Source organism: Rhamphochromis sp. 'chilingali' (genome assembly GCF_963969265.1).
Source record: "Rhamphochromis sp. 'chilingali' genome assembly, chromosome: 1".
Classification (NCBI taxonomy): Eukaryota; Metazoa; Chordata; class Actinopteri; order Cichliformes; family Cichlidae; genus Rhamphochromis; species Rhamphochromis sp. 'chilingali'.
In genome coordinates this window covers 12,098,043-12,111,167 of record NC_137929.1, presented here as the reverse complement: position 1 = coordinate 12,111,167, position 13,125 = coordinate 12,098,043, and the positions used below count along the sequence as shown (strand labels likewise).

Genomic DNA, 13,125 nt, shown 5'->3' with positions numbered 1-13,125 from the left:
ACATTATTACCTTTAGGATAACAGCCTGCAACACCATTAACCTCTCGACACTCTTCAGTGGGGTCACAGGAGTTATCAACACATTCCAAAGTGTAGTTCCCTACACAGCGACACAGCTTTGTGCAGCCATCTCCAAATACTATCTCACCAGGCTGGATAAAATGAAAACAATCAGTACTGAGAAAGTATACTGTATGTCTTTAAATGTACACTGTACACAGTACTAACTAGGACATCTGACCTCATAATAGTTATTGTTGTCATCTAAACAACCACACTTGTCCAGCGGCACGCAGTGCCGTCCTTTGAAGACAAAGCCTGGTTTGCAGAAACACCCAGTGATGCAGGAGCCAGAACAGTTGGTAGAGGGTTCCATACATGTAGGAATGCAAGCTGGACCACACTCTATATACTCTGCGTTAGGAGGACACAGGTCTGGATAGAAAGAAAAAGGATTACTGGAAAATGAGCAGATACTCTTTCAGGAACTAAAAAGGTAGGAAGTTATTATGCAGTGTTAACAAACTCAGTCCAAACTAACAACATCAGTTGAGACAGTGGAGGTTTGGAGCGCCTGTTGCTAAAATGACTGCATTTATTTACTGCATTTCTAGGGCCAGTCGGATAAAGCACTTGACACTGTAATCCACATCCATGCATTCATGCAGCTATTTCTATGTGAAGCTGTGTGATTAACATACCCAGAGGGTGGCATTCATATTCTCCATCTTGTAGTTGGCAGCTCTCAGTAGTTGGGTTACAGCTGGTGTTATGACACTGTAGCAGACCTCCACTGTGACACATACACTTTTGTTCACAACCCTCCAAGTACCAGTCATCGCCCACCTGACAAATGTACACAGAATGCAAAAAACAATCAAAATTTTGTCATGTAATTCTCTCTTATATGTCTGTGAAGGTTCTCAGTCATCCAGGTCATCGTAGTCAAAGGAGCTTGCAAAGAAAAGCGTCTGGACTTCTTTAAGTCTTTAAGTCTTCAAGCAACTTAAAGAAGTCCAGACGCCTTTCTTTGCAGACTCCTTTTACATTCTCTCTTATACATCACACGAATATAAAGATCAAAATGATAAATATACATTTGGATGCAAACCAGGGATTCTGTATGCCACTAACTAATTAGGCCAACCTTTACTCATTTATTTATTGATTTTGGGCTTGCTAATTGTGGTGGCACCAGTATGTAAATGCTATGACATAAATACAAATTCTATAACACCAGTGTCTTTTAAATTCAGGTATAATACAGTATAATAAATATAATCTGTGCTTGATAAGTTGAAAGTAAAAATCTTTGTTGTAAAACCAATATTTATGTGCCAACAGTTCTCTGCAGTCTATGCACCCTTAATTTAGTTGAGTTTTAATTTCTTTTGTACTGTAGGGTCTTTGTGTCTCTTGGCGTCTCTCCTGTTGAAGTTATAAAGAGAACTGAAAATGATGTTAGCATGAGCTTAGCACATTTTAAAGGTAAATGGAATATGGTTTTAATTGTTTGGAGGCTGTTTCCACTTACAGGGTGATAGGTTCCACTGGGGTCCACACAACCACAGTCTCTCAGTTCCACACATTTGTCATCACTGAGAATGAAGCCAGGGTTACACTCACAACCCTCCACACACACTTCCTCACAGCCAGGTGGTCCCACCACACCAAGACATGTCTCAGGACATGAACTCACACAAAGGGAGTAGGAGCTATTGGGAGGACAGGTCAGAGCTGTGTGGACAAACACAGGGATGAACAATAATGAGAGGGAACAATGGTGGACAAATAGCAACAGAGAAGGGAGTGGGTAGTACGATGATTCAAAGACAGGGCACCTACGTATCTCATATTGATTTAACTCAGTGTCATAAATGAAAGCAAGGATAATATTAACTGCATTGAATATTTTACATTGGTTTCAGCATTGTGCGCTGTATCTTAAACTCTCCTCCCTATACAATTATAAATATGATTATAAGTTCAATTATAATGTTGGTGAGCAGGATGTAATATATCGTGGTTATATTTACAGGTGGAGACAACTTCCAAATGGAGAAGCTATGGCATGCACCCCATTTAAAAGGGAAAATGCTGAAGGCTCATTTTTCCAAAATGAGAAGGTATTATTCAAGTCTTTATTCATTTATGCTTCAGAATGGGGCTTATCAAGCCAATGGGTGATGTCACTGTGACTATGTTTTATATATCATATATCTTTTAGATATATTTGGTATATCTCAGATTCAAACTTACGGCAGAAGTCTGGAGTTCTCCATTGGTAGACTTTGGCTCCAGCACTATGACATGCGTCAGTGTAGGCCTGGAGCTGGTCACACAGCACATGCTGCTGGCCGTTGAACTGACACATGTCATACACACAGCTTTGGAAGAATGGAGTGGGATTAACTACACTGATGCACTCCCTGTAACAGAGAAAAGCACTCACTTAGCTTAGGTAGGAAAAGGCAGAGGCTCATATATACTGAAAATCTGAGTTCGAACAAACAAAAAAGCTACATTTGGTGGTGAAACAGTCAACAATTGTTGCATAAGTTTAGCAACAATTCACTAGCTGGGGCCATTGAATAAAGGTGAATGGCTTAAACATGAATTGAACTGCGGTTTGGGGAAGGTCTCGCTGTGGACTGGCGGCGGCTCCTGGGCTGGCAGATCCCCAAAGAAGACATCCCCTAGAAGCAGCAATAACTGTGCATTGTGAAGGTGAAAGAACTCTGCAGGAATAATTCAATTTTTCAATTCAATTTATTTATACAGCCCCAAATCACAACAACAATCGCCTCAAGGTGCTTTATATGTAAGGTAGACCCTGCAATAATACCTACAGAGAAAACCCAACAATCATATGACTCCCTATGAGCAAGCACTTTGGCGACAGTGGGAAGGAACAACTCCTTTTAACGGGAAGAAACTTCTGGCAAAACCATTCCCATGGAAGGACAGCCATCTGCCGCTACCGGCTGAGGTGGAAGAAGGAAAGCAGGACAAAAGAGAAGCGCAGAGAGAAGGTGGTCAAGGATTCCAGAGAGTAGAGTGGTTGAGCTTGGAAAATTACGAAGGAATGGTGGGAGAAGACATCAAAGCAGATTTCAGACAACGAAAGACCTTAATAGATGAATGAGGAGAACCCCTGATCGAGTGGCAACGTGGCTCGACTGGTGTGGAGGCTGGATGGATGCATGTCTGTATTTTAAGACATGAGGCAATGGCTTGACGGCTCGTAAAAGCTTTTACTGCTGTGTTTGAAAATGATCGACATGGAGACAAAGACTGGCAATACGGTGTCAGGAATGTGCATTGTTATGTTTTGGGAAAGATAGATAGATGCATGGACCCTGGCATCCAAGTTATTGGGGAAAGAGGGAAGAGAAACTGGCTTCCAGGTGCCAAAAAGCACGCTGCTGCATTTTGTGAAAAAGGGAGGGAATTCTGCTGGATTTGTAAAGGAGGAAAAGAGAAAGAAAACATGGCATCCCAGTGCTAAAAGCCTGCTGCTGTATTTGTACAGGAGGAACAGAGAAAGTAACCCAGAATCCCGGGCCCAAAGGCTTGCTGGTGCATTTGCAAAGGAGGGACAGAGAAAGAGAACCTGGCATTCCTGTGCCAAAAAACATGCTGCTGCACTTTTGTGAAAAGGGGACGGAGGGAAGAGGAACTGGCAACCCGGTGCTAAAAACTTGCTCCTGCATTTGTGAAGGAGGGATAGAGAAAGAAAGCCTGACATCCTAGTGCCAAGAAGCATGCTGCTGCATTGTGCGAGGGAGGGATAGAGGTGAAGGGAAACTGGAATCTCCTGGGTAGAAAACCTTGTTGATGCATTTGCAAATGAGGAATAATAACTTGGCATCCTGGTGCCAAAAGCTCACTGTTGTATTTGCAAAGGAGGGTTATAGAAAGAACCTGGTATCCCAGGTTTTTTGCAACGATAGATAGAGATAAACTGGCAAGTCATTGGTAAAAACTTGCTGCTGCGTTTGAGAATGAGGGACAAAGAACAAAACTGGCATCCCAGTGCCAGAAGGGTTCATTACAGCATTACAGTAATAGTATTGAAAATATTTATTCATATTTTACAGGTCAGTTGGGTGATTACCAGGCATGCTGCCATCTATTTCATGATTTTATAAGGTCAGGAAAAAAACGTTGTAAAATCCCAGGAATCCCATCAGTTTAACCAAGTCGATAACCAAAAGTGGAGGGGTTGTGAATTCTTACCGGAAGGGTCCAGTAGGGTCTGTAATTTTACCACATTTCTCTGGTTTTACAACTTCAGCTTCCAAGTTGGGGTCACAGTCTGGATCAGGCTTTGTTCCTGGGGTACATCTGGTCAACACAAATACAAAACACAGTTACATCCTCTTCAGTTTGTCAGAAAGAGTCCGACAGCAAGGTAACGAAAGACATAACCAGAAGAAATCCAAAAGACAGAAAGATAGATATGTTGGAACTCACGAGTCATCTTCATCGTCTTTGGTCTGCCAGCTGTTCCCAAAGTCATTACTATTTCCTGCCACAGTGCCATCTGGTTTAGTGAAGTCATTGTCTGGGTTCCCATCATAGTCACCACAAAGGCCACACATTTGGTCATAGTAGGAGCTGGTAGGACAAAGTCAAGGCAGGATATGTAGGATTAAAATAAGACAAGCTTAAGAATATTTGCAATGTTTAATAAGGTGTTGCTTGGCCTTTTATTGTAATTCTAGAAACAAATGAAGAGAATGCAAAGATCCCTGATACAATAAACCAGGGCATCGTTAGTATATATTAAAAGTTGCATAAGTCCACAATATGCACACAAATGGACTGCTTTGTTTTCACAACATACATAAAACAACTGGTGATGTTCAGCAGTTTAGATCGTTATCTATCAGAGTTTCTTCAGATCGTTAGGTTATGGTTGCATCGGAGGAAAGTGGTCATCAAAAAAAGAATGATGGAGCAATGGAGACAGTGGTCAGGTGTATTGTATGAATGTGTGAAGCAAATAAAAAGAAGTTCTACAATATCAAAATAGTTCAAACCAATATTTATACTAACCTGGGAACTGAGATCTGGGCATAATGGTTTCCATCCCAACGCACCCTCAAGCCAAAGGATGTTTGAAGCGTGATGAACTGACCAGCAAGACTAATAGACATGAGAGGAGAGGGGGAGTGGGGCAGAGCCACCCGTACTCCGTTCACCTGATTCAGTGATGAAGAAAAAGATGTTAAGAACATAAGAATATAAAGATGTTAAACAGACTGTGTAAACGTCTAATTGGTGGACAGGTCAGGGAGTATAAAAGTACAAAGAGTGTGCAATGTGCAGTATATCAGGCAAAAACAGACTTTGTATAGTTTTAACAAGCAAGAAAGACATTGCTTTATGCCTATCACACTGTGTTATCTTTGGCATAGATTCAACTGACAAAATGGGAAAAATCTGTTTTGTTTTTTTTACATGTTGTTAGCAACAAAGTAACTAAAGATATAATTTGAGTTCTTTGCTAAAATGTCAGTTATGTGTAGACATAAGACATCCATGGTGATGATACAAATACTGTGTGGGATGTCTGCTGGCACACATTTTACTTAAAGATGGGAAATATAAGAGATAGTAATTCATTCATATACTGACCAGTGTTCTACTGCTCTTCATCAGGGTCACAGTAATTCCATCCACTGTCACATATAGCTTCCTCAGGTATGACACTCCTGCAACTCCTCTCTCTTCATTCTTTGCCTCCACAGAGAACCAAGGGCCTGCACAGGGAAGACCACGACAATCAGGAATATTGTGTGTTTATATTAAAGGTGAACATTGGCATTAACATACAAACCACCACTGACATTCAGTGTCTTCTCTTTGCAGCAAACGTGAATGAAAACAACATCTGTCATGCTTTGCGATGAAAATAATAAATGAGTAAATTTAGCTCATTTAAACTTTCATTTGTGCGTGTGGTGTGGCAAGACTAGAACAGGTGCAATGAAACCCAAACATCTTAATGAATAAATGTCTCAAAATAGTGTGTACCTGTGCTGTTCCTACAGCTTCTTGCCAGTGTGTAAGTACAGGTTCCCATGAAGCTGTAGTACTTCTTGTCAAAGGTGTTGTAGTGTGGATCCCCAGAAACTACACAATCCTGAAAACCTGAGAGAGGGAAAAACATCAGGAACATCAGACTGAAACACAGATGATAAAAAAGATGCAAAGAATATGTCATTTCCTGACTAGACAAAAATTTTCTGCAACTCTGTGATTTTGTATTATAAAGAATCGCATGTAACAAGTGTTGTTATAGACAAACTGTACAGAAGAGAGCAAAAGAAACATAACAGCAACACACACATAAATATTTCACTGTTATTGAAAGTAAAAGACACCTGTGGGTTGTGCTTCTCTATCTTCCATTGCTCAGTCTAATTATGTATATTAGAGCAGGGATAGAAAATGCTCGTTTGAGAACTTTGACAAAGTCTACAGCATCACATCAAACACAGTTGCAAAACTTTTCAGGTTGGCAGTCCAACCCATGAGATCTGGAAACCTACTTAGAATATAATGGCTACAGCTTTGCTGTGTTTTTTTAGGTGTGAACATTACAAACATACTCGTAGGATAGCAGCCCAGCTCTCCATCCTGAAGTTTACATTCATGCATTGGGGGGCATTCAGAGGCTTCACAGGTAATTCCAGCTGCACCACACCAACATTTTCGCTTGCAGTCTTCCTCAAAAAACTCCTCTCCAGGCTGACAAACAGACAACAAAATTGACAATTAAGCATAGCAGGCACAGATGATTCTTTGTAGATCATTTTATGCATGTATGTATGAAAATGTTGTTTTAGAGAGGACATAAAGAGACTGCAAGTGACCTGACTTGAAATACAAAGGACCAAATGATTCACTGCCGGCCTATCAGACCCACTTCACCATACCTCATAATACTGGCCGTTCGTGTGGTTGCAGCCACACATGTTCTCCTTAACGCACTTGCCAGCACTCAGGACATAGCTGGGATCACACACACAGGACTCAGAGCAGGGACCAGAGCAGGAGGGGGGTTTTCCAAAGCATGTTTCCTGACAAGGATCTGCACAAGGTTCGTAGTGGCTGTTTGGGGGACAGCTCAGTGCTAAGCAGACCACAAGAGGTTGAAGTTAGTGATAGGAAACAAAAGTATGTGCTGGTTAAAATATAAAATGACAGCTTTTCACAAGAAAAGAGATACGTCTTTGGCACTTCCAGCTGTGTTGTCTTCCGTGGAACTAGATTGTTTGAGTTTGGTGGTAACCCAGTCTCCTGCAGCCTCTTGGCATATGTTGTCTGCCCAACTAGGTATGCTAAAGCAGCACTCCCTCAGTTAACTTTAGTGAGTAGGAAGCCCGTATGAAGTACTCTTCCACAAGTCAAAACTGACATAAACTTCTTTGTGTTATTTTCTCCCAACTACTCAGCCAAGCTGATTTTTACCTAATGATATACCTAAAGATATTTTACTACTAAATTAAATCATTTGTCCTTCCAATACTCACGGCAGAAGGTTTCATTCCTCCATGGTCCAAGGTTGACCCCACGATCTTGGCATTCATTGACATAGGCTTCAATGGCTTCACACAAAATGGGCTTGGCACCATCCAGCTCACACAAGTCAAAGACACAGTCCCTGAAGTAATTCTGAGAACAAACAATCACTTTGTTACAATGCTTTATATTGTGTGACCATCTAAAACCACATATTCAAATTATTCCACTATTACTAATATCACATTTTCACCCTGAATGCACACACACATACACAAATACAACAAGCTCAGAATAAGGACTGGTTCCACATTTGTTCATTATATGTGCACTATCCTCTACATGAACATACATTGGGGTTGACTTTGGGATGGCACACAGCAAAAGGTCCATTTTTGTCCAGCAGAATGCCACAATATCCAGAGCTTTCATACAGTTCCTGTTCTTCTTCATTGCACCCAGGGATGGTAGTGTTGGGTTTCTCATTACATCTGTCAAGACAGACCATCATCTTAAGAACATTTGTCTTTTGTCAATGGTAAATGTTTCTTTACACTTGCATCTCTGCAATACTCACTCTGGATTCATGTTCCAACTGTGTCCAAAGTCATTGGCATTTTCAGCTAAGCTTCCATCCGGTTTGCGGAAGTCATCTTTGGTATCTCCATCATAGTTGCCACACAGGCCACACAGCTTGTTCTGATAGCTGCAGATTGCAGAAAATGATTGTGTTAGAGTCTTATGCAAGAAAGACTAACAAGTCAGCCAGAACTACAACGTGTTTTAATTGCAGCCAAGTTTCTTTTCAGCAGTAGACTAAACCCCACACATTAGTAAGACTAAAAGATCAGACATGTACATTTGATGCGTTTGATAGCATCAGCATAGAATTAACTAGTCAGGAAATTAGAAGTTTTGTGTGATTTTATCTTGAAATTTTGAGGGAGCTGTTTGTGTTGCCCCTGCTACATTGTTTAAATAAAATATCCTAGCTGTGTCATTAATCTCTGCCTTTATCACCTTACTACTCCTTACAGATAAAGGATTCATGTTCAGTATATGAATATGTGTTATAGTTTTAGTTGTATCAGTATGGATGTAGATTTCTGGACTGGTGAACTTGTGATTAAAACACCACTTTATAAGGAAACCATGAATTTGGTCTTCACTCACTCTTCGATTACTTTAATGTCCATGAAGGAGTTTCCATCATAGCGAACCGTCACACCAAAGTTCATGGAGACAGTGTAGTGTTTTCCTGACTTGAACACAGAAATACCAGGGGCCGGGGACAGTGGCAGATTGACATTGGTCCCATTAACCTGTATGGGAAAATAGGCAGAGTACATCAAATCTGGTCAATTATTAGCCAACATTTTCATTTTTGAATTACTCATGTCACAACATTACTATCTGTAACTGAAAAGAAACGTTCCTTTATCATGCCAATGATGTCTGAACAACTCAGCTCTTGCCCGACATGTCAACTGCAGCTGCCGGCATGACAAGCGAGAGTGGATCGAAGCCAAAGGCATGGATGCCCAAGAAAACAGTAGACCAGAACGATACCCGAATATTAAATCGCATTGTACCAGATCTAACAGGGGCTCGCAGTGGCCGCTTGGTCCCAATCCGAGACAAAATGGACGAGTCCTCCTCACTGAAGCTGAGCAAGACCAATGTTGAGCCAAACAGTTCTGCGATACTTTAAACCAGCCCGAGCCACTCCACTTGTTCGAGGCCAAAGAACTTGCACCCTCCATGGATCTTCTTCCTGTCGATATCGGAAAAATCATCAACGCCGAAGTCAAGACAGCGATGTTGGCCTGGACGAGTTCCTCCCCACAATGCTGAAGGATGACGAAGCCCAGTTGGATGCCGCCCTTAGAAGTCCCCAAAATGCCTGCTGGTCAACATCGTGTGTACCCTATGAATGGGTAATTTCAATGACTTCAAGAAAGCTTTTGACAACGTCCACCGGCCGACTCTATGGGCTATCCCACGTCAATATGGAGTCCCCCAGCAGTTTGTAGACGCCTTTTGTGGTCTCTGCTCCAACTCCCGGTTCTGCGTCCAGACAGATGATTGGATGGCGCCCTTAGAAGACCCCTAAACGCCTGCTGGACAACATCGCGTGTACCCTATGAATGGGCAAAAGGTGTTATCACCAAACTTCCCGAAAGGCGATTTGGGTGACTGTAACAACTGCCGGGGCATCACGCTCCTGTCGGTACCCGGGAAAGTGCTTTGCCTCATTCTTTTGAATTGGCTACTGGGCCCCTACTGGGCTCGACTACGGAAGACCTCCAAGAATGGACTGCAGCTTTGCAGAGGCAGGTGAGGAAGTCGGATTACGAATCAGCGCCAAGAAAACCAAGGTACTCAGAGTTGGCTACACAACTGCCCATGTTCCCGTCATAATCAACCAATAACGTGCTGATAAGTTGGAAAATTTCACATATCTGGGCAGCATCATCTCGAATGACGGGATCTCTGATCAAGATGTCAACTCCGGAGTAGGGAAGGCTGCCGGTGTCCTCCGACGTCTCCAATTCAATTCATTTAAATTCAATGTTTTTTATATAGTCCCAAATCACAAAAACAGTCACCTCAAGGTGCTTTATATTGTAAGATAGACCCTACAATAATACATACAGAGAAAAAAAACAACAATCATATGACCCCATTGACCAAGCACTTTGGTGACAGAGGCGTCTTTTAACAGGAAGAAGCCTTTGGCAGAACCAGCGAAAGCAAGGCCGACCAAATATCACATGACGTCGAATGTTTATGGATGATCTGAAAACAGTCGACATCGCCTGGGACGAAGCTGAAACATTCGCCCCTGACCGACATCGATGGAGATTGTTAGCTGCCCGATGCGTCGCTCGGCGTAGGAGGAACTAAGTGCTAAGTGTAAGTGCAAGTTTCTTTCCATGGTCAATTGCAGTGGTTTTCAGAAGTGTTCCTGAGCATGTGCAGTGATTTGTACCACAGAATGATGTTTGTTTGTAATGCAGTAGTGCCTAAAAACTGAAAGCGTGATTGGTTTTCACATGCAAAACATCCTGTTTCTTCTTCTCATGTCTTACCTGCACAGTGCCACCTTTGAGAATGGAGATCTTTATCATCTGTGCGTATACATGTACGGCATTCACATAGGAGATGGTCGGCCTGTTATACCGGTTTTCATTGTCAGTATGGACCTCAAAGTAGGGCACAGTTGTGTCATTGCATGGACTAGACATCAGATAGCTGCAGTTGCCCATGAAGTCATATTTGCGTTTGTCAAAGCTGGTGTAGTGTGGATCGCCAGATGCAATGCATGTGGATGTACCTAAAGGAATAATATATGAGAAAATTGTAATTTCCACACTGTCAACTATCAAGTTATACCGACTGACTGTAAAGCACAACACAAGGTGCTCCTTGTGCAGATGTAATTTATTACACTGCATTAAATCAAGTCAACAACAATAAAGTCAACAAACATTATTACCTTTAGGATAACAGCCTGCAACACCATTAACCTCTCGACACTCTTCAGTGGGGTCACAGGAGTTATCAACACATTCCAAAGTGTAGTTCCCTACACAGCGACACAGCTTTGTGCAGCCATCTCCAAATACTATCTCACCAGGCTGGATAAAATGAAAACAATCAGTACTGAGAAAGTATACTGTATGTCTTTAAATGTACACTGTACACAGTACTAACTAGGACATCTGACCTCATAATAGTTATTGTTGTCATCTAAACAACCACACTTGTCCAGCGGCACGCAGTGCCGTCCTTTGAAGACAAAGCCTGGTTTGCAGAAACACCCAGTGATGCAGGAGCCAGAACAGTTGGTAGAGGGTTCCATACATGTAGGAATGCAAGCTGGACCACACTCTATATACTCTGCGTTAGGAGGACACAGGTCTGGATAGAAAGAAAAAGGATTACTGGAAAATGTGCAGATACTCTTTCAGGAACTAAAAAGGTAGGAAGTTATTATGCAGTCTTAACAAACTCAGTCCAAAAAAACAACATCAGTTGAGACAGAGGAGGTTTGGAGCGCCTGTTGCTAAAATGACTGCATTTATTTACTGCATTTCTAGGACCAGTCGGATAAAGCACTTGACACTGTAATCCACATCCATGCATTCATGCAGCTATTTCTATGTGAAGCTGTGTGATTAACATACCCAGAGGGTGGCATTCATATTCTCCATCTTGTAGTTGGCAGCTCTCAGTAGTTGGGTTACAGCTGGTGTTATGACACTGTAGCAGACCTCCACTGTGACACATACACTTTTGTTCACAACCCTCCAAGTACCAGTCATCGCCCACCTGACAAATGTACACAGAATACAAAAAACAATCAAAATTCTGTCATGTAATTCTCTCTTATACATCACACGAATATAAAGATCTAAATGATAAATATACATTTGGATGCAAACCAGGGATTCTGTATGCCACTAACTAATTAGGCCAACCTTTACTCATTTATTTATTGATTTTGGGCTTGCTAATTGTGGTGGCACCAGTATGTAAATGCTATGACATAAATACAAATTCTATAACACCAGTGTCTTTTAAATTCAGGTATAATACAGTATAATAAATATAATCTGTGCTTGATAAGTTGAAAGTAAAAATCTTTGTTGTAAAACCAATATTTATGTGCCAACAGTTCTCTGCAGTCTATGCACCCTTAATTTAGTTGAGTTTTAATTTCTTTTTTACTGTAGGGTCTTTGTGTCTTTTGGCGTCTCTCCTGTTGAAGTCATAAAGAGAACTGAAAATGATGTTAGCATGAGCTTAGCACATTTTAAAGGTAAATGGAATATGGTTTTAATTGTTTGGAGGCTGTTTCCACTTACAGGGTGATAGGTTCCACTGGGGTCCACACAACCACAGTCTCTCAGTTCCACACATTTGTCATCACTGAGAATGAAGCCAGGGTTACACTCACAACCCTCTACACACACTTCCTCACAGCCAGGTGGTCCCACCACACCAAGACATGTCTCAGGACATGAATTCACACAAAGGGAGTAGGAGCTATTGGGAGGACAGGTCAGAGCTGTGTGGACAAACACAGGGATGAACAATAATGAGAGGGAACAATGGTGGACAAATAGCAACAGAGAAGGGACGGGGAGTAGGATGATTCAAAGACAGGGCACCTACGTATCTCATATTGATTTAACTCAGTGTCATAAATGAAAGCAAGGACAATATTAACTGCATTGAATATTTTACATTGGTTTCAGCATTGTGCACTGTATCTTAAACTCTCCTCCCTATACAATTATAAATATGATTATAAGTTCAATTATAATGTTGGTGAGCAGGATGTAATATATCTTAGTTATATTTACAGGTGGAGACAACTTCCAAATGGAGAAGCTATGGCATGCACCCCATTTAAAAGGGAAAATGCTGAAGGCTCATTTTTCCAAAATGAAAAAGTATTATTCAAGGCTTTATTCATTCATGCTTCAATTTGGGGCTCATCAAGCCAATGGGTGATGTCACTGTGACTATGTTTTATATATACTTTATGATGTTCAGAAAGAACAGCTGATATTATTATTAAAC

At 41.4% G+C, this 13,125-nt stretch overlaps 1 protein-coding gene across 1 annotated transcript in view; it reads right to left on the bottom strand.

Moving 5' to 3' along the window:
• zanl (zonadhesin, like) overlaps positions 1-13,125 on the bottom strand; it is a gene marked incomplete at its 5' end in the record, with an annotated part of 102,097 nt that overhangs the window by 62,650 nt on the left and 26,322 nt on the right. The window contains 21 exons of the mRNA XM_080899106.1: positions 11-152; positions 242-435; positions 702-846; positions 1,535-1,737; positions 2,260-2,429; positions 4,240-4,347; positions 4,477-4,620; positions 5,062-5,207; positions 5,644-5,768; positions 6,043-6,159; positions 6,621-6,759; positions 6,948-7,144; positions 7,545-7,686; positions 7,886-8,024; positions 8,111-8,239; positions 8,707-8,855; positions 10,626-10,870; positions 11,033-11,174; positions 11,264-11,457; positions 11,724-11,868; positions 12,405-12,607. Of these exons, the coding sequence (XP_080755232.1) occupies positions 11-152; positions 242-435; positions 702-846; positions 1,535-1,737; positions 2,260-2,429; positions 4,240-4,347; positions 4,477-4,620; positions 5,062-5,207; positions 5,644-5,768; positions 6,043-6,159; positions 6,621-6,759; positions 6,948-7,144; positions 7,545-7,686; positions 7,886-8,024; positions 8,111-8,239; positions 8,707-8,855; positions 10,626-10,870; positions 11,033-11,174; positions 11,264-11,457; positions 11,724-11,868; positions 12,405-12,607 (3,318 nt within the window). The remainder of the gene's footprint in view (positions 1-10; positions 153-241; positions 436-701; positions 847-1,534; positions 1,738-2,259; positions 2,430-4,239; positions 4,348-4,476; positions 4,621-5,061; positions 5,208-5,643; positions 5,769-6,042; positions 6,160-6,620; positions 6,760-6,947; positions 7,145-7,544; positions 7,687-7,885; positions 8,025-8,110; positions 8,240-8,706; positions 8,856-10,625; positions 10,871-11,032; positions 11,175-11,263; positions 11,458-11,723; positions 11,869-12,404; positions 12,608-13,125) is intronic.